At 47.7% G+C, this 18,990-nt stretch overlaps 2 protein-coding genes across 5 annotated transcripts in view; one reads left to right on the top strand and one right to left on the bottom strand.

Moving 5' to 3' along the window:
- LOC126537147 (uncharacterized) lies at nt 1-17,366 on the top strand. Of its 4 annotated transcripts, XM_050184307.3 has the most exons (9): nt 1-211; nt 3,405-3,614; nt 7,072-7,173; nt 10,022-10,132; nt 11,422-11,502; nt 11,608-11,697; nt 12,934-13,011; nt 15,568-15,678; nt 16,530-17,366. In XM_050184307.3, the coding sequence occupies exons 1-9, from the start codon at nt 133-135 to the stop codon at nt 16,625-16,627; spliced, it is 960 nt and encodes a 319-aa protein (XP_050040264.2). In that variant the 5' UTR covers nt 1-132; the 3' UTR covers nt 16,628-17,366. The 4 variants fall into 4 exon arrangements, with proteins under 4 accessions (XP_050040264.2, XP_050040266.2, XP_050040268.2 ...); XM_050184309.3 differs by lacking the exon at nt 11,422-11,502 and having other exon boundaries at nt 2-211; XM_050184311.3 differs by lacking the exon at nt 10,022-10,132 and having other exon boundaries at nt 3-211.
- LOC126537139 (uncharacterized) overlaps nt 14,227-18,990 on the bottom strand; it is a 57,083-nt gene continuing 52,319 nt past the window's right edge. Inside the window, exon 12 of the mRNA XM_072287833.1 lies at nt 14,227-14,248. The gene's annotated coding sequence lies outside the window, so the exon portion shown is untranslated. The remainder of the gene's footprint in view (nt 14,249-18,990) is intronic.

Below are 18,990 nucleotides of genomic sequence, written 5' to 3' on the forward strand. Positions count from 1 at the left end.
CGAGAAGAGCGCCGCCGCCCCGACGTCGTTGTAGGGGGAAACCCGTCGCGCACTTTTTTCGCGCTTTCGTAAAGGCGCGCGCGCTCGCGCCTCCAACTAGTGTAGTCGGCGTCGTCGCGACGCAGAACGGAAATGCGCGTACTCCTACTAGCGTTGGGTCTTTTGGCCCTCGGTTCAGACCTCGGTTGCGACGCTCACTTCTTGGGAACAGGTGAGTGGGGTGATTCGGATACTTGGCCTGCTTTTCTTACTTGTTGTCATTGTTTTATTTTGTTTTCTCTATCTGTCTTTTTAACTGATGTTTTCTGCAGTGTTCGCACAGCACGAGATAACCGCCTCACACGAAAGGTAACAGCTGCGACTATCGGAATTAAAAAGTAAAGGGGAGTCACATAACGTTTTGTGATATCAGAAAGCATATCACTAGACCGCGCACAAAGAATAAAGAGATGTGAAACTTCAGAAGCAGAGGTTTCGAGCTTCGATTTCGAGCTTCGGAAAGTATCCCGTGTACTCTGTCCGCTGCGTGTGACGGGGACCTGTATACTTGCAAATATTTGCATCACTTGCGTTAACTTATTAACTTATTAACTTAATTTATATGACCGCGTATGAGTTTAGAGTGGAGCTTATACGCCAAACTCCTGTTATCGTGTTGTAGTAATCTGCGAAAACGCGTTGCCTCGCTTTCTTTTTCGTTACACTTTGCATCGTTCTTCCAGGAACGCGAACAAAGCGCAAAGAGGATCAGACGCCTTTTTTAACATTAGATGTTGTCACGTGTTCTTCAGTAAGCTTAGCGCGCGAGTACCAAATGCATTCGAAGTAATACGTATTCGTTTTAGGAACTATTATCAATTGGTTGAATGAAGATATCTTGACTTCGAACGTTTGGTAAGCTGAAAGAATATCGTTCCACAGCAGCTCAATTGATTTAGTTTTTCAGTGTTGGCACCACCGTACGTAATGATGAGCCTTGTATATGCTTTAAAGATATAGAAAAGATTTTAAAAAAAGACAAACATGTAAGGCAAGCACCGCTTCTGTTAGGCGTCACTCAAGCATTGGCGGCGCGTCTTCTACTTGCCCATGTTCGTCGCTCGGAGGTCAAAGTTACGTGCGGATTGTACAGGTAAACTGGTGCCCACGCCAATGCTGTTGCTGGCACGCTGTAGCAATTTACGAGAACGCAGCTTGACTCATTTACGAGTCCCACGAGACGGCGGAATTATTTCGCGCGTCGATTGCGAAACAGTTTGCAGGCCGCCTTCGTTAAAGGCGGTAGCATATGCGAGGGCTCGTACATCAGCTATGCCACCCCTCACCCCCTTGGACTCCGTCACTTGGCAGCCCGAGCACATTTTTATCGAACAGGATGGAAGGATAAGGGCGTGGAAGAAGAGGAGGCCTCCCGCGTTCTTTTTCTCTCTCTCTTTCTTTTTTGTTCATTCTTACGCTAATACAGACGGATGAGTCACAATGCGTGATTGAGCAAATTGCGTAACATTCTCTTTTTCGCGTTCTATACATATTATCTGTTGGTGTAGGTAGGTACGTAGGTAGTATAGTAAACTTTATTCAGGTCCAGAAGAATCTTCACCCCATTTTTATAGGGGCAAGAATGCGTGTGGAAAAAAATATATGTAAAGTCGAACCTGACTGCACGTACATGCAAATGCGCCAGATCCGCCGGAAGCGAAGGGAAGGATAACGTTCCACGTAATTTATAAATAGCATTCCTTCGCGTAAGAAAGGAAGTCGCGGCGAACAAACAAAGGCTTAGATTCCTTGGCGCTATAATTACAAGGTTCGTGCGCGCATGTAGTTGAGAAAAACACGCCGAGTAGCCGACTCATGTAATCGACAATGGGAATCGGGGCTAATATAAGCGTTTAATGAGCAGGTGTTATGAAAACTATCGGACGAACAAAAGCACGAAGTATGAACAGCGCGCGTTTCAGCGACTGTGAAATATTGTAAAGTCATGCGCTTCCCACGCATGAAACCTGAGCTGTCAGATACGTCCGGTATGTCTTGTGGCCTGTCGTGTGGTATGTCTCCTCGGTTTATATCACGATTCCCTGACGCTCTTTCAGTATAAGGAGCAAATGCCAGCTACGAAGTGACTTGGTCAAGAGAGATGTCCGGTTGGCCACCTATGCAAAGATTCGTGTAGTATCGTAGTGCGCGTTCCACATAACCGATATGCAAAAGCAAGTGTATATGCCTTGAAGACTGCGCACACGTATATTGAAACAAGTTGTAGGAAACGCTCAAAGTAATTCGATCTGCACTACTGTTCTCATAATAATGGTCAGGTGAGGGCTCCACGATCGTAAATGGGCACTTAGCGAATGTTCCGGTTGGTTTCCGATGCGCATTCCTGATCAACGCCTGCTGTAATACATCGTGAACAAAATCCAAGCGGTCAAACGGTGTTCTTGTAAAAGACAACTTCAGCTAACACACCAAAATGTGGTTTTGTATAAACAGGGCTTCTGTATCTTTAGAAGTGAGAAATACAGTCGGTAACACGAGTAAAAAGGAAGGAAGCGGAAACCAAAACAAGAACGAGCGTTGTCGCCTATTTCCTTAACACATCTGTCTTTTCAACCGGAAACCAAATATGGTGCTTGCAGTGCTCTCAGTGTAAATGTATGCTGCAGAACAAGCCACGAAGGTCAACACAGGGATAATAATTATTCATACGGTATTTCACCACACAATGGTATGACCTTGCACGGTTATAGATAGGTTAACTATAATTTCACGTTTGTAATATTTGGCGCTGAGGCTACGTGCCGAGAAGCAGCTTAAGCACATATGACCATGCCTATGCGCTCGCATTAATACTAAGAGCTCCGTGTTTGCCTCGAATTCCTCTGTCCAGAGTAACACTGGCATTACGAAGACACGTATGGACAAGCTCTCCATACACTCTCCATAGAAAGTTATACCGCCATCGGCTGTGGAAAGCAGCGTAAACCACGTTATTGAAATTGGCAGTATACTTCCTTTATAAGGCGCATTGGTGCAGCTTCAGCTCTCGTCGTATCGCTGCATTGACGCGTCAGTAGTTCGCAGGATATCGCCACTGTAGAATATGCACCCTCGCAGCGCCTTTCCTCGCGAAATATTGAATAATCGGTTGAGTAATGAGCTTTAACGTGCCACTCCTGGAGCAACTACAGGCTAACGGGAGGCTCCAGCTACATCTGAACGCGGCAGTGTCCCCCGCGATTTCGTGCTCATCGGCACAACGACATAGACGCTGAAGCCACCGCCGTGGATGACGGGCGCTGCGTGGGCAATGATGCCGGTTTCGCGGCTCGTAGAGGCATCGCGAGTGCGACACGTGCAGAACGTGTCCGGAATCAACCGTTTCTCATCCCTATACCGGGCAGTGGAGCGAGGTCCATGCCAGGCCAAGAACCCGCTGGGCCGCGGCTTCCTGGACGGGACGTGCATGCCGATGATCAAGTGCAAGGAGACGCTGCGTGGCATCATCCGACTCAACTTCCCGGTCATCTGCGGCTTCGAACTGCTCAGGCCCATCGTGTGCTGCCCCAATATGGGACGTCCCGCTTCGGGATCAGGAGGAGGAGGAGCACCAGGTGCACACGCGTCCCGCTCTCGCACGCAGTCTGTAGGGAGCTTCCGCTGACGTCACTGTGCTGTTGGGACGTCACCGCGCGACGTCTATATGCTGCAACCCCTTGCTCGTTGCGAAAGCCTCGGCGCTGGCTGGAAGGGTTTTCGTTTACCCGAGTCCAATGTTGTGACATGCAATGGGAACAGCAGAAACAGAAACGATAAAAGGTGGACAGAATGTGCACTGTATATAACAGCGATACGGACGTACCTGCCGATTCCCGTACAGTGTACAGTCCCAACCAGATCCAACGAAGCCACTTTGTCTTTCTTAGCGAAAGAGGTGGGAATTTCTGAAATAGGGAAAGTACCATGGGAACCTTAACGGAATATGTGACGTCGAGAGCAAGCTCCCTACAGGCCTAATCTCGTCTAAACTAAAAAGAAAAAGAAAAAAAGGGAGGCACAAGAAAGAGCCAAACGGGAAAACTAACGAGGGGCTTAGCTTGCATATAGATAAGTTATTTGGTCAAAACAAACTGCCTTAACCAACTCGAATACGTATCCAGTACAGAGGCGTAGCGCGCGCAGACGCAAGAGCAAAGAGCTGAGGTGCATGCCTGGCGACTTGTTTACTCTTCTATCGGGCTAAATATAGCGCAAATGTCGTGTGATATCGTACGTGTATTTCACGACACGTCTTCCCTGTGAAGGTTTCGTTGAACTATGCCAACATGAGCAAAAAATGGAAGTCAAGTGAAGCGAGACGTAGTAAGGGACGTACGTAGGATAAGATTGATAAGACCAGGGGGTTCGTCTGGTATATAGAGGGTACGACTGGAGCAGAATAGTAAACGGAAAGGTTTATGAAAAATCTCTATGTTGCAGTGAAGCTGATCAGGCTGTGATGACGATTATTAAAGCTAATGACGATCTTGCATCTATATCGAATAGCTAGTTATGTCGTTCTCTTCCACACAGCAAACATTTCTTGTGCTTTCTTTTGCTTTTTCTTTAGCGGAATAGTGCATCAACGCTGATAAAGGCAAACGAGGCCTTTAGAAGCTGAAGCATGTCGCTCTCAACGCATAACTGCTAAAGAAAGACCATGAAGCACGAGGAAAGATGGACGTTCGCTCAACTAAGCGCACGTTGACGTCAACCTCGAGCTAATCCAGTGTCTGCACTTTGTGCCAGAAGGCGTATACGTGTGCGCTGTTTTCCTCGCGTTAGTTTCCTTGAAACGTGTCCCTGCGTCTAGGCATGGCACATAGCGAGCCTCCCTCGTCTCCAGTCTCTTTTTTTTCTCTGCTCTTTGGTCCATAGAGTTCATTCAACTGCAGGTAGCTTCTTTGCCTTTCAGAAACATACGATAAGTCGGTTAATCATGACAGCGAGAGAAGGAGAAAGAACGCTCACTGACCAGGGGCGCTGGTACAATCACAGATGCCACGAAGCTATCGACTTGCTAACTATGTAGCAGCATATACACAGAGGATGCACCTTCAGAGCATTGAGCTCTTTCACATGAGAAAATACGTTGAAAAAGAAGAAAGAGTTTAGACAAGAAACATTTAGTATCTAAATAATTAAGCCCGGATCGTGTACCGCGCGCCTGCAGCTGCGCGAAAGTCTGCAGCGCCCGCGGACGCACCCGCAGTTCCTCCGTAGCCTTTATCTGGCACCATATACACTGTATCTGGAGTGGTTTAGGAAATCGGCTTGGATGTACGGGCACAGCTAATTTCTGAGCGAGCGTAAGACAGCCTAGGAGACTTCCGCGCATGCGCAGCAAGCCCGAGATCATGCGACGTGAGCCCTGCGTTCCCAAAGTCCCAAACTTTCAAAAGCGGGGCGGCCGTTTTTCCAGTGCCGAGCATGGCGTATGACGACAGCGCCGCTTCTTGCCGTCCTTCTCACGTCACAGCTCAGAGCGCAGATGCCTGCGCCGGGTGCTGTTACTGGTCAGCTGTATAGCTGACCAGGATAGTCGCGCGACAGACATGCGGTATCTACAGCGAGTTGGAGCAAATTTAACAGCTAAAATACCCAAAGGGAATGAAGTTGTCGCCGACTGGAAATCCGCTGCATGGTAGACCAGTACTGACTCATCGCCGATGCGCATGCATAGCATCTGCGAATACAAAGCTTTCTCCGCATCCGAACTGCCATTTCCGGTCCGGTGCAACTATTTATAACCTGCGTGCAAACTAACCGCTGCCTTATATTGACGTTTTGGAGCCCTCCCATGCTATTATCATGAGCAGTAGTGCAGTAGCGCGCATTGCTTTTGCTGAAACACGACTGTGCCGTGTTCATGTGCTGTCAGTATGCGCAAGCAGAACTATACTGCTGTCCCTAGCTACTAATTGCCGCTGACGATAGATGTGCTGTTCGCGCAATAGGACGCAGTGGTGTGACTTCCCTTGGCTCGTTCCACCATTGCCAACACTTAATTAGCCCACACGAGCGCCAGGCGCGGTTCCAGGTAAATCAGCTACGTTCATATAGCTTTTGCCAGACTCTTTGGAGGCATTGCGAAGCTAAGCAAGAAGGCGCGAACTTTCTTTCCCTGAGAACCAACATCGAATGCCCAAGTGACGCGCTTTCCTCGGTGCCACTTTCAAACACCGCAGCTAATCACGGCTCTGCTAAAACTTCCTGTCGCAGGAGACGTTGACGCTCAGGGGTCAGTTATACGCCTGAACACGGGTACAAGAAAAAACCCTTAAATACCGCCGTAATGTGCGTAGAAAAATCATCCAGTAAGGGACACTAATTCCTATTAAACGCAAATGTCCCATAGAAACGCATGGTCTGTGAGAGACGTTATATAACCGTGGGCTGCGGATTGAGTTCCACCACCTGGGGTTATTCAGCGAGCACCTGAATGCAGGCACGTAGTAAAAGGAGTGTTCTTGCATTCCACCTCCGTCAAACTGCATGCGCTATATATATATATATATATATATATATAGCTGCTGGTGAGCAAATGCGTGCAGGGTGGGAAGGAGGTTCGAACGCCCCCGAAACCCGATCGCTGTTATTCAACGTGCGTTTTTATTGCGAAAGCAATACTGCTCGCACTTTCGGCCCATCGGTGGTCTGGCGCCTCCTTACACATCTGCGCGTCACGTGACCGTGTGACGTCACGCCAGACCGAGAGACGGGGCCCCAGCTCGCGGCATCGATGGCAGAGGCGAAGCCTTGCGCGCCGCTGCTGCGGCGCTACCGAGAGAGGGCGCTCGCTGATGTGACGTCATGCTGGGAGGATAAATGGGGCTACAGCTCGGCTCCTCGCAGTGGTCGGCACGCTGCCTTGCGCTATGTCGGATGATGTATAGCCATAAGTTTAACAAAGGGCAACCATGTCCACACCATCAGCCGAACCAAGGCGCAGCCAAGGGTATTGCTTTCGCAATCTTCCAGGCTTGACCAAGCTAAGCCTTCAGCCATTTTTTTTTTCTTTTGTACACGCAGGGGATATTAGAAACCCGCTGGACCCGTTTAACGTGTTAGACGACATCTTTAAAGGCATCCCGGGGCTAGGACCGGCAGTGGGAGGCCCACATGCCGGCGCAAGTAAGTCCCGTTCTCGCTCCACGCGTCTTCGCATCTCGCTGTTCACGTGCACCGTCACGAGTTTGGCAAAACACGGAAACTCGCTTGTATAGACGTATAAGTTTGGTGCAACGACTTCCACGCTTCGCCCGCCCTGGCTTTCCTCTCCTTGCTTGCGAGCCGTCTGCGCTGTTGCCTGCTTAACGAGAGCTGAGATCGACACTCGCTATATACCTCCACGGAGGAAAGACGAACTGCTCGTGTATCGAATAGAACGTGTACCGTCGTTTCTAACGTGCTGCGACTTCAGTGCAGGTGCTCGGGGCCTGTATTCACAAAAATGTTCTTTCGCAAAAAAAAAAAAAAAGAAACTGTGCATAAAAGCAGATGCCAACCTCTGCTGATGCGGGACATATTATTAAAGAAGGCTACCGGCCGATGGCGAAGAGCACTTCCCAACTAAAAAGCTTGAATTCATGAATTTAACGTTAAGTAACGTTAATGTAACGTTAAGAAAATCGCCGAAACAGAACGCGAAGAGTATGCGAGAACAATGTTTTAGCTATAAAAAAAGGAAACTGGAACGAACAAAATTATAAAAGAAACTAACTTAAGTATAACAGCATCTTCATCCGTGCACCTCGTGTGACTTTTTTTTATTACATTGTTTTACTTATTTGCGCGCCTGCGTATGTGTGCGTACACTGAGCCACAACGTTACTTTCACTTACCGTAAGAGCGTACATACCGTATACATCCAACAATATGCAGTGCCATGGCGCTGCATACTTAATGGACTACGCGACCTCTACTGAAAAGCAACGCAAACTCAGGGTAGCAAGCACAAATTTGCAATTGTAAGTCGAGGCACGAACTTTGCGGTACACGACGTGTAACTATCTCGACGTCCGAGATACACTTCGGAGAGTAAAATTTGTGGACGTAAAGTATGGCCGTGCGGCATATGCAGCGGGGGAAATGTACAGTGAAACTTTCCCTCAGTCAGAATACGCGAAGATACAGTATGTATATAGATAGACGTGTAACATATGCACGTATAAATATGCATAATTGTCCCATAGGGCAATTAAATAAGCATATCGTATCATCAGAACACTGTTATTTGCAGTAATCTTTATCAAAAATGGACAGTGCCACATTGTCATGCATCAGACTACATTAAATACTATACGCCAACATTTGCTTTAGTCTATGCGACTATCATACGCGACAAGAAATAACGAATGCTTCATAATTACTACGCATCGATTTCTACTTGAAAGTTATTACGCCAGAATGAGAAAAGGAGCACCTGCATATAAATATTACTGCTATATGAGTGTATGTCTATCTCAGCTAAAGCTCTTTAAAAGCCTAACCAGGTGCGCGATTTCCATAGCTTTGTTCTTAACCCAGTAGAAAAACGGCATTTTGTGACTACACGCTACGGTAAATGTTGCAACGCGCTGTCCGCCAAGGCAGAATCCGCTTTTGCATATGAAAGTGCTTTGTGACATTTGACCCCTCATGGCAGCTGCCATCAGGGGTCAAATCCTTTCTTAACCTCTACGCAAATCGACAGGCGCTGCTGCTCGCCTGCCGAGAAGTGCCATAGCTCGGGTTATGTCTGCCGCACTTAGTCCACCGTTGATGCCACACTGAAGGTCCAGAATCGGAAAATCGTTCGTACTTGGAAATGGTGTGTAACAATCGCTCCATTTGGGAGAGTTAACAAAACGATAAGCCGATTAACGACGAACAGTTGTAATGGAAGCCATAGTGACATATTGTCCCACCTATATCAAACGTAAGAAAACAACGTATATCGAACGTAAGAATATCGTGACCGTAGGTACATTGCGGCACCTTCCTCACTCTTCCCCAAAGACGCTAACCCGCGCCATACCACTTTGTCCCTTGTTCGGCAGCTCGAGCTGACGGTCTTCTAACCAATGGTACCCAATACGAGCTGTCCAGCATGTCCCGCCGAGTCTGTTTGTGATGTCGCACTTTCTAAATTTTACTTGGCCGTGACATCGTGTCGTACGTCGAAAGTTTACGTTCGAAAACAAAGAAGGTGCATGCTTACATTCTTATACATTATTATTTCTTGTGGCTTTTCCGTCTTGGGATGTGGACAGAGGGACACAATTATGCTCGAGAAAATATAGAACTGTGTATTTGGCAGACTAGGTCCACAAAAGCTGTCAGTAAATTTCGCGTCCAGTGTGGCATAAACATTCCTTTAAAATAATTAATAAAGGTTAAAGGTTAAAGGGGCCAAATGCTTTCTTGTCCATGTTCGCGGAAGTAACTGAAGGCGTCTACCACGCATCTTGTTCTCCATTCCACTCAGCTGACGTTGAACGATGCTCACGCTTCTAACAGCGCTTGTGAACTAGCCTGCACGCATAATCCATTTGAACTGCTTCCATGACCTTGTCACTGCTGAGAATGGCGGGAAGCAGCCGTTGTTCCCTATCGGCTCGTGTGCCGCCAGCGTCGTCTTGCCGGTGAACAAGTAAGAACAAGAGGAACGCATTGCTGTTTCTAAACTCTGAACGGGTTGTTGTGTGAAGGGGTGGCAGTGTATCCTGCCGCGTGACTACCAGGAACATGTTCCTTTATGTCGAATGAAACAAGCAAAAGAGTCGATGCGCTCAAGACCAGTCACCATTGGTTCAGTGGAATAAAAGAAGCGACTTTAACAGCGAAATTGTCAAGAGAGAGAGTGGGGGGGGGGGGGGACAAAGAGGGCGAGTGAGGGGAGGAGTATTGGGTTACACAAAGTCGAGGCGGCAGAAAACGCAGATCATTTAGTGGGAAGTCTGCGGCCTAACGCTGCAATTGTGTCGTGTGTACATCTCAGTTGGACCGTTTGGCCCCTATGGAGTCAACATCCCAGGCGTCAATTCGTTTGAGGACTATACGCGCTTCCTCGGACTCCCACCTCAAGGGCACAACTTTGGAGCGATACCAGGTAAATCGGTCTTACGGGAAATCGCATGCCCTTCGTTTGCATGAACTGTAGTAAGTAGATCCACCTCCTCTCAATGTTAAGACCATACTTCCGGCAACTAAATGAACAAGTTGGAAGCAGTCACACAGCCCGTGGAAAGATAAAACTTTATTGCGTGACGTTCCGGGTCCACAACTTTTGTCTGGGGTAAGATTCCAGCGTTTTTCGTCCTAAACCTTCTCTGCTAGGCCCAGCCTCATTAGTGGCTGAACCGTCGTAGCGAGGAATGGTTGCAACGGCTCGTGAAGCACAGTGATTTTAGCCACAAATATTTTCCTCCTTCGTATGCCGTTGTTCACGCGTCGCAGCTCTGTTGAAAAGAAAAGAGAGAGAAATATATACACTTAAGTACAGAGTGCTGCTTAAATGACTTGGCGCTATGCCCCATTGAACGAGTAGCTGGCAAGGTCAATGCTTTTGTTCCACTTGACCAATACGCTTTGTGAAAGCGAAAACGCCGACAACCGTGCGAAACGTTGCAAGGCTCTTGCGTAATGTCATGAAACCGACGTGCTTGGACACGGCGCGAGTTTCGCTAAGGAGAGAAGAAAGGAAAATATGCGTACGTTGCTGTTAAAAAAAGAAATCAGCAACACATAAAAGATACTATGGCGCACCAGAAGACAAATACTAAGTGTTGGCTTTAATTTCCGTTCAGGCTGCCTGCCAAGATCGATTATATTTCTCTTAATGTTGCGCTGTGAGGGCAAAAGGCGAACAGCTGGTAATTCTCTTCTATATATTGTAAGTACCCTTGCCTTCGCCAAAAAGAAAAAAGAAAAAGAAACGCGAGATGTGAGGCGTTCATCACCTGTCGAATAGGGCACTCAGGGAGAGCGTCTGATAGACACTTCCTTTTGCTGAACTCAACTGAAAGGCTCAGAGTACTGTAATCTTCCTGTCAAAGAATCTGCGCTGTCTTAATACAATGAAAAATAAAACAAGACGGTACACAACTTTGTATGCACAATTTCAAGGCTGTCCATAATGTGCTGATCTACATTAGATTCCCATTACCGTGGTCACTGTGCATAAGTCACCCACTTGCGTTGAGATGCTACACAGCAGAGTCACGTGACACATTTCCAGCTGTGATCATGAAACATAATCACAGCACATAATATGACCACTGCACACCTCGCGGATAGCCTCCTTTCTCCAACAGCAACGATGTTTTCGCTGTTCAGTCAACTCAACAGTGCCCACTTTGTGCTCGTAGAATGACTCTGTGCCCGATTACGTCGTCACAGGCCCTTACGTTCCCCTGATACCGCATTTGCCACCAGGTGGCAGCTTCGGAATTCCATTCAATCCCCAAGGCATTCCGCCAGGTATATACTTGCATGCGCCGGATCGTCTGCTCAGACCGGTGAACGAGTCGGTTGCGCGCCGTCGGCGCACTAACGAATGCATACTCTCATTCGCGGCCGACGCAGGACGGGAACCACAAGTTCCTCACCAGCCCTTCCCGCCTCATGGCGGTGGCTCTGGAATTCCCGTTAGGTCAGAGGACAACTATCCTCCAGGTATGACTCCTGCCTACAGTTGCGTGCGTGCGTGTGTGCGTGCGTGCGTGCGTGCGTGCGTGTGTGTGTGTGTGTGTGTGTGTGTGTGTGTGTGTGTGTGTGTGTGTGTGTGTGTGTGTGTGTGTGTGTGTGTGTGTGTGTGTGTGTGTGTGTGTGTGTGTGTGTGTGTGTGTGTGTGTGTGTGTGTGTGTGTGTGTGTGTGTGTGTGTGTGTGTGTGTGTGTGTGTGTGTGTGTGTGTGTGTGTGTGTGTGTGTTTGTTTGTGTGTGTGTGTGTGTGTGTTTTCCGAACCACTATCAGTTTCACTTCGCTCCCTTCGAAGAGGAAGGCCGTGTGTCGAGAGAGCTCCTGAACATCAATTTGCGATGTGGTGAAAGGGGTTTTAATCATGCGTTCGGGACCACAAAGATATGCGATGTAATGCTAACGAATTTCCCTCGCATTTACCCCTAAATCGCCAACATTCTTTTTTTCTTTTCTCAATTGCCCATTAGATTAGACCGTTCAGCTAAAGAATGTAGGCAAGTGCACGGTTTACAGCTTTAAAACAAGGTTCACTGCAACCACGTGCGCAGTGTGAAAGTTGAAGAGTGCTGTGGAGCAAAGAGCAGCCTGTCTGAAGAAGTAACAAGGCCAACTCATGGGTAATATGCAAGTACATAGAGCTAACAACCGCAGAAAGGAATTACAAATAGTTTTAACGCTTAGAACTCAAGTGAGCAGCAGGCCGGAAATGGCACCTTGAATGAACCTCCAAACATTCCTCTCACTTTCATCCTCCCACAGTTTCGCGTGAAAATCGCATTACGTTTACGGCATTTATCTTAAGCACGGAAATGAGCTTCACGTTACTATCAGGGTGTTATATTGTGACACGTTCCGTTGCTGCACTTGTTACGCTCCGAAAGGCAAAAAGTCACCAGTAGTGCACTTCTTTTCCTGGGAGTGAAGCTTGCTTGCAGCACATCATGTCCACGATTATAACAGAATGCATAGCACGGGACTCGGGCTTTCACCATTTTGTTTGCTGCGCCATAAACACCAATGCCCTTTTAAAAAAACTTGGTGGACCGAAAAATCGTCTTCAGATGCCAAATAAATCAGGCCGGAGCTTTCTACTGGACACACTTCGTTCACTACAATTAATGCACATCTCGCTTGCACAGGATCGCTATCGCTTGTTCCCCTTGCGAGCGTGTATCCATTGGCATTAACTGGTTGTTTCGTTGTCGCGCAGATGTGGGCCCCCAGCCACCGCACGGGAACTCCCCCGGAACCGGGCCGGTCCCGCCTCGACCGGGAAGCGGAGGCGGCGGTGAGTACAGAGCGGAGAGGACGCCGCACCCTGCGGCGACACTGACGACACGCTGGCGACATTGAACCACCGTGTATTGCACGCATGGCCAAACATTGGAGGCGCAGCGCGAAGGAAGAAACGCGGTCGTTGCAGACCTGTCTCTACGTCTCTCCACTTTCTCTCGCCGTGCTTTCCGATCCGGAAAACACAGCGAGCTTTCCGTATCGATCTTCGAACCTGCTCCTCAAGCACTGTATCTCGTATTCAGAAATGAACCTTAACTTTAGGCACATGCTTGACTTGATCTAAATGACGCCTGTCGTGACTGCACCGAAGGAAACGATATGAACATCGCGGGCAAGCTCACGCCAGGCGTCACTCAGATCAAGTCAAGCATGGCCTTCAAGTTCAGATGTATTCCTAAATACGAGAGTAAGCTCTAAAGACACGTCCATGATGGTTTCCATTTTGAATGGCGTAGTCTTCGTGACACAGGCTTTCGTCTTGAATGACTACGGGGGATGTTGTCCTATAGCCACTTGCATATGTGCCACAACACCTTGCGCTGGGCGGCGCACGTAAACACCGCAAAACATGCTGATATTGAACGTCGTTCAGCGTATCGTTGGCAACGCCCCCCCCCCATCGTTAGCATAACATTTCTTTCACGACTACTTTGGGTTTTCAAAGAAACGCTTGTTCTCTCAGGGGATGGCATCGCGCTTGAATCGAGCTTTGCCCGCTTTTCTCTGTATCAACAGTCGCCTACAATGTTACGGACAGCTCGTTCTCTAGACGAAAATGACCTCGTTTTTAACAAAACAAATAACGAAAGGTGCGCCTGCCTGAAACCATGTTTGATGGTATAACAAATACCCTGTTAACGCAAAGACAGAAGAAGAAAAACAAATGAAGAAACTCCACGTTGCAGCTTGTTCATTGTCGACGTTGTTCCATACGTGTAACGTTTTCAAATATGCATCGCACGGGTCTTTTAACACTGTCATCGCCACGCGCGATGCTACACAGAAAAGTTCCTGAGATGCACGCAGACTTTCCTCTTTCTCTTCGTTTACTGTCATCCTCGAAATTTCCACCGATGCGAATCAGAGCTAGGCCATTCGGTTTAGCTTAATATAACTTTACACGTAGGAATGAACGTTTATTAAACGAAGCGGTTCAAACTGTAGCACGCCATCTCCGCTCGTCTTGCATCGAATTCCAACATCTTCCCACTTTTCATCGTATATGGGCCCTGCAACAACCACACAGTACACAGACAACCAATAAGTGAGAAAGCTCGCTTAGTCCTAATTTATAACACAAAACTGGAGCACTCGAATGAATTTCGCAGTGCTCCATAAAACGAAATCAGCTCGTTACGCTGCCACTACAGGACACGACATCGCACATTTTGCAATCAACTTCCTCACTGCGTAAATAAAAGAAACGGAGAAACAAAGCGTGCACCTCATCATTATTTTTATCAGTGCACGGCAGGAAGCACGCTGCCAATGCGATGATTTCGTTCTCGCTGGCTCGCAAACTTCCCCTTGAAGTTCATGGGCACGCGGGTTTGCGGAGTGCGTGTACATGCCAATCAGCCTCTTCCGTACGCATCGATGCGCGCGCGAGCATAGGCTCAGCGTAGCCGCAAGGCGAAGCTAATCGCGCGACAAGTCGACACCGTCGCTCCATGATTGCCGGGCGCGGAAGTAATTACTGGGTAAAAAAAAAAACTCCCCCACGGTGTCTCGGAAGGTGAGGCGGCGTTCCCCCCTCTCTTTCTTCATCACCCTCTCTCGATGGGGCAAAGAGAAAGTTGCCAACGGCGTTTTTAAGTGAAGGTCGCGCAGTCGAAGGGGCCTCCGGGCGAGCGAGGTACAGTCATGCACGTCGCAGAAGGCCTCCGATGGAAGAAGGCGAAAATCGCGACCGCGTGCATGCCGCCCTACATCGGCCGCACGACGTGTACAGGGCGGGATTTCCCGTTTGAATGTTCGCTGCATTGAGCGTCCTTGGCCTCGGAGAAAAAGACGAACGCGGCCATGGGCTCGTCGAAAGTGCCGCTTTCTCCCGGCATCGAAAGGCGTAACCGTTAAAGTAGAGTTACTGTATATGCTACCAAAGGTGGCTGCTTTTCGTAGCATATACAGTAACTCTACGTTAGAGCAGCTCAATGCAACGCATCTTGGCCATTCGTGTGACTATCTTCCGATATCGAAATTTCGGCCGGTTCTTTTTTGTTGTTGTTTACTTGATTTTTTCTTTCTTGCTTTCTTTCTTTCTTTCTTTCTTTCTTTCTTTCGGTTTATGGGAATTCCAATGCTTAATCCAAGAGCAAAATCTCGAATTTGCGTCGGTTCATTTCTTAGATAGCCTTTAGAATAAACTAGAGACACGCTAGGAAGATGAGCAGTATGGGCTCACACCCGTACGGCCATTTCGCGTATGGACCTGTAACGTTTTTTTGCAAACGTGGATCAATATAAGGGCAGTTTAATCGACGACGGGCCTACATTGACCCTGTCTAATGTGCTGCTAGCGAAAGGCCTATTTTCGTATTATTTCCAGAACCAGTGATTCCGTCAAGACCAGCGATTCCGTCAAGACCAGTTGTTCCGCCAACGCCAGCTGACAAGCCAGGCAAGCGGCCAGCACCTAGCGGTGGCAGCAATCCTCCAGGTAATAGATCGGGTACCGTCGGGTAGTTGAAGTGTGGCTTAGAGCGTAGCTATTCTATCGTACGGGGTTACTTTCTCTAAACACATCTAAATTCGCTCGCCAGAACACTGCAAGCGCGTTTTGCAAGTCGAGCACTCAGTCCTTTCCTCACGCGCATTCGTCTAGTGCTTCCAAACATTACACTCCCCCACCCCCTCTTAAAATAAAAAAGGGAGAAACCGATTCGCTTTCAAGAGGACGTAGTCGTAAACACACATGTATCGTACACAAATACTAAATAAAGACTAAATGTTCATAAACAGTCACTGGTTACATGTTAAGATGTCAGATTCGCATCCATAGATCACAATCAATCGCTTCTTAAAAGCAAATTCAATGTTCTTTACCACACTGCTCACAAATGGCCTTGAATTACTACAGCGGCGCAACAGTGCATGTTCCGTGCTTTTCGTTCGGTCGACAGCCTAACGACGTGCTCGTCACCAGCAGTCTTAAACAGTGCGTTTCGAGCTTCTACAGCAAAAATAACACAATAATCACTCACACTGACGATCGGTAAAATAGCACAAACGGCGATTAGCACTACACGGTGTTAGGTTGATCGATCCTTTGCACACTCGTCAATCCTGTTTGCGCAGACAGGCTTTGACCAGCAGCAAGTAACAACAGGGTGCTTTACTAACAAACACCGCGGTCCCCCGCGGCTTATACACACGAACAAGTCATTGCATGCGCAATTGGACGAGATTTGGTCTTCACTACATAAAAAGAGGAGACTCTTTCACCAGAAGAGCTCTACTCGAAGATTCGGTGCCAAATGGTATGCTCTGCATTTCTGTCCTTGTGCGTAGGGGAGGGGGACGATGCCGGCGCGCCATGCGACAAGCCAGAGTGCGAGCCCGGAGACTCCTACATCCACTTAATCGACCCGAGGAGAGGGAAAAACTGAACGCCGAACGAGACAGCGCCGGCCGACCTGCAGCCGGACCACGCTGCACGAGCCGCTTCACCACGTTGTTTCTTGAGCAGAGCTTTTTTTTTTCCGCTTCCATGAAACATCCGCAAAGAGGAGGCGTGCATCGTCAAGGCTCGAGTTATAGGAGCAAAAATTAAGCGCTTCTCCGCCTCCTCAAATTACGTAAAAGTAAAATTAAAGGAGGCGCAGCTTCAAAGCAGAGGATACACCTCTGCCAACGTTATAGTAGTATGCTTTGACGTCGTGCGTGCAAAACAAAATCGATCGACTTCGGTGTGTTGATTCCAGGTTCGGCGTTGCACTTTTCGCTCGGGCGAAAGGCGTTTGGCGACGACACTCTATTACACACGGTACACATTTTGACCAAGACACAAGCGAGTCGATGACGTGTTCAGCTTGCTGGCCTTCGCCTGCTGAGAAACTATATGTACGGCTTCGGGGTCTTGCGAGTCAGTACGTGTAACACGCGCTTATCACACCATCATTTGCAAGGATACGATATGGTGTTTTCATTCAATAATAGTCTTCCTTTACTTATTACGTGAGAAACGCTGTGAGACCGTTCTAATGTTGTCACGCGCGATACTGAAAGGAACTAGACCTTGACGAAAGTTTTCATGACAGTGTCGAAACTCAGACACAACATACTGCGAAAGCACCCTGTCGTTACTGCTGTTGTGTGATGAAAGAGAAATAAAGACGTACGCATGAACGGACTGTGTTATTATTCCAACCACCATCTAGGTCATTTATGTTTATGACCAGATAGGAGGATCGACATATGTGCCGATAACATCGCATTTCTGAGTGTTAAGAATTGCCTGCCACTTCACCAAAGGTCGAATTTTTTAAAATTTCGTTTAAAGGAATTCTGCGTATATCCAACAGGTGCGACTGCATTTAAGAAAAACGTATACAGCTACACCACATGCGCTATCTCCCATACAACAAAGTGATAGGGCTAAGACCAAACCGAGATGTGTTTGAAGTGACGTGACAGTTACCGGCATGAGGCATGCGACTCAGCTTGTAATAACAACACACGTAATAATACTCAGCAGAACTCTAGAAAAATAACGTATCTTTCATGTATATGACGGGCTTGAATTGGCTTGAACCATTCTTTGGTTAACATAATCTCTCTGCCTCTCTACAAAATAAAATTATTACTCGAATTGACTGGCACGATTCTGTGCATGGTGCCGACACCTGTAGGAAGACAAATATCGCGTCGGGCATACCAGTGGTTGACGCCTAAACGGCGAACGGCTGGACAGTCCGAAAGAAAGCCCACCGTATCCACTGCAACGCACTTTATTTACAGGAAACAACGAGCCACAATATTCACTTCTGAAAGCTGGAGGAGTTAATCGGTCGGACGAGGAAACCGAAGTAGAATGAGCAAACAAGACGAGCTCTGGACATCAACTGATTTTGCTACTATAGGATTAAGGCTGTGTTTTGAGCATTGATGCGTTTGCAATCTCTGTGTAGCATGATGTCCACCGTCCGTCCTGCCTAACTCGTGTTCTTCCCTTCTTTTATTTAGCAATCTTATTGTGCTACACAGGCAGGCAACATGGGAGATATCCTTGGACTTTAGAAATGTGTATTGACCAAAGGACAGCAATCCCGGGATTCATTCACGTGCTTTTCTGCTGCATAAAATTTACTATCTCTCTATCTCTCTGGCATCATAAGAAGTCAATAAACACTCACACCAATTAAGGACAACATGTTGTCCTTGGTGTGATTGTTTGTTGGCTTCTTATGATGTGACTAATAAAAATCGGGACCCTCGGTTAACCCACTTTGTTCTCGTTTATCTCTCTTGCAGTGCTATAGATTCCCAATGGTGAAATAACAACTAGCTTAATTGTCTGTCCTGCTGGAATGAGGGAAAGCTGTCACGAAAGGGCAAGGCTGCTTGCTAAGCAGTCAAAAAAAGAAGCACGGGAATTCGGGGCGCCGTTGGATAATATGCAGACTCAGGCCAGCGAGTGACACAAAGCCACAAGTTAACCAACCAGTTATGTTCAAAAGAGAGTCGAACAGCCCTGCCATGCTCTGGCACGCCTATGTCAGCTAACAACCGTTCTCTTTCACTTCGGGAGAGTGACAATAGCACATTGCAAATAGGTGAGAACGCAGGAATCGCTAGCTCTGACAACCACCGAATCACCAACTAGAGAAACATCTGGGCTTGACAGTTTCGAGCTCTAGAGATCAGGCAGAACTGGCTAAACAGTCTCGTTTGATCTGTGAGCAAAAAATAAGCGACACCGAACGGTACAACTTGACACAATTTAAATCACGAAAGCAGCTGCGAGAAAACT

Source organism: Dermacentor andersoni, chromosome 4, assembly GCF_023375885.2.
Source record: "Dermacentor andersoni chromosome 4, qqDerAnde1_hic_scaffold, whole genome shotgun sequence".
Taxonomy (NCBI): Eukaryota; Metazoa; Arthropoda; class Arachnida; order Ixodida; family Ixodidae; genus Dermacentor; species Dermacentor andersoni.

Coding starts and splice junctions, on each gene's coding strand:
- LOC126537147 (XM_050184307.3), top strand. CDS start 133: ATGCGCGTACTCCTACTAGCGTTGGGTCTTTTGGCCCTCGGTTCAGAC. Junction 11,698..12,933: donor AGAGGACAACTATCCTCCAG/GTATGACTCCTG, acceptor GTTGTCGCGCAG/ATGTGGGCCCCCAGCCACCG. Junction 15,679..16,529: donor CGGTGGCAGCAATCCTCCAG/GTAATAGATCGG, acceptor CCTTGTGCGTAG/GGGAGGGGGACGATGCCGGC.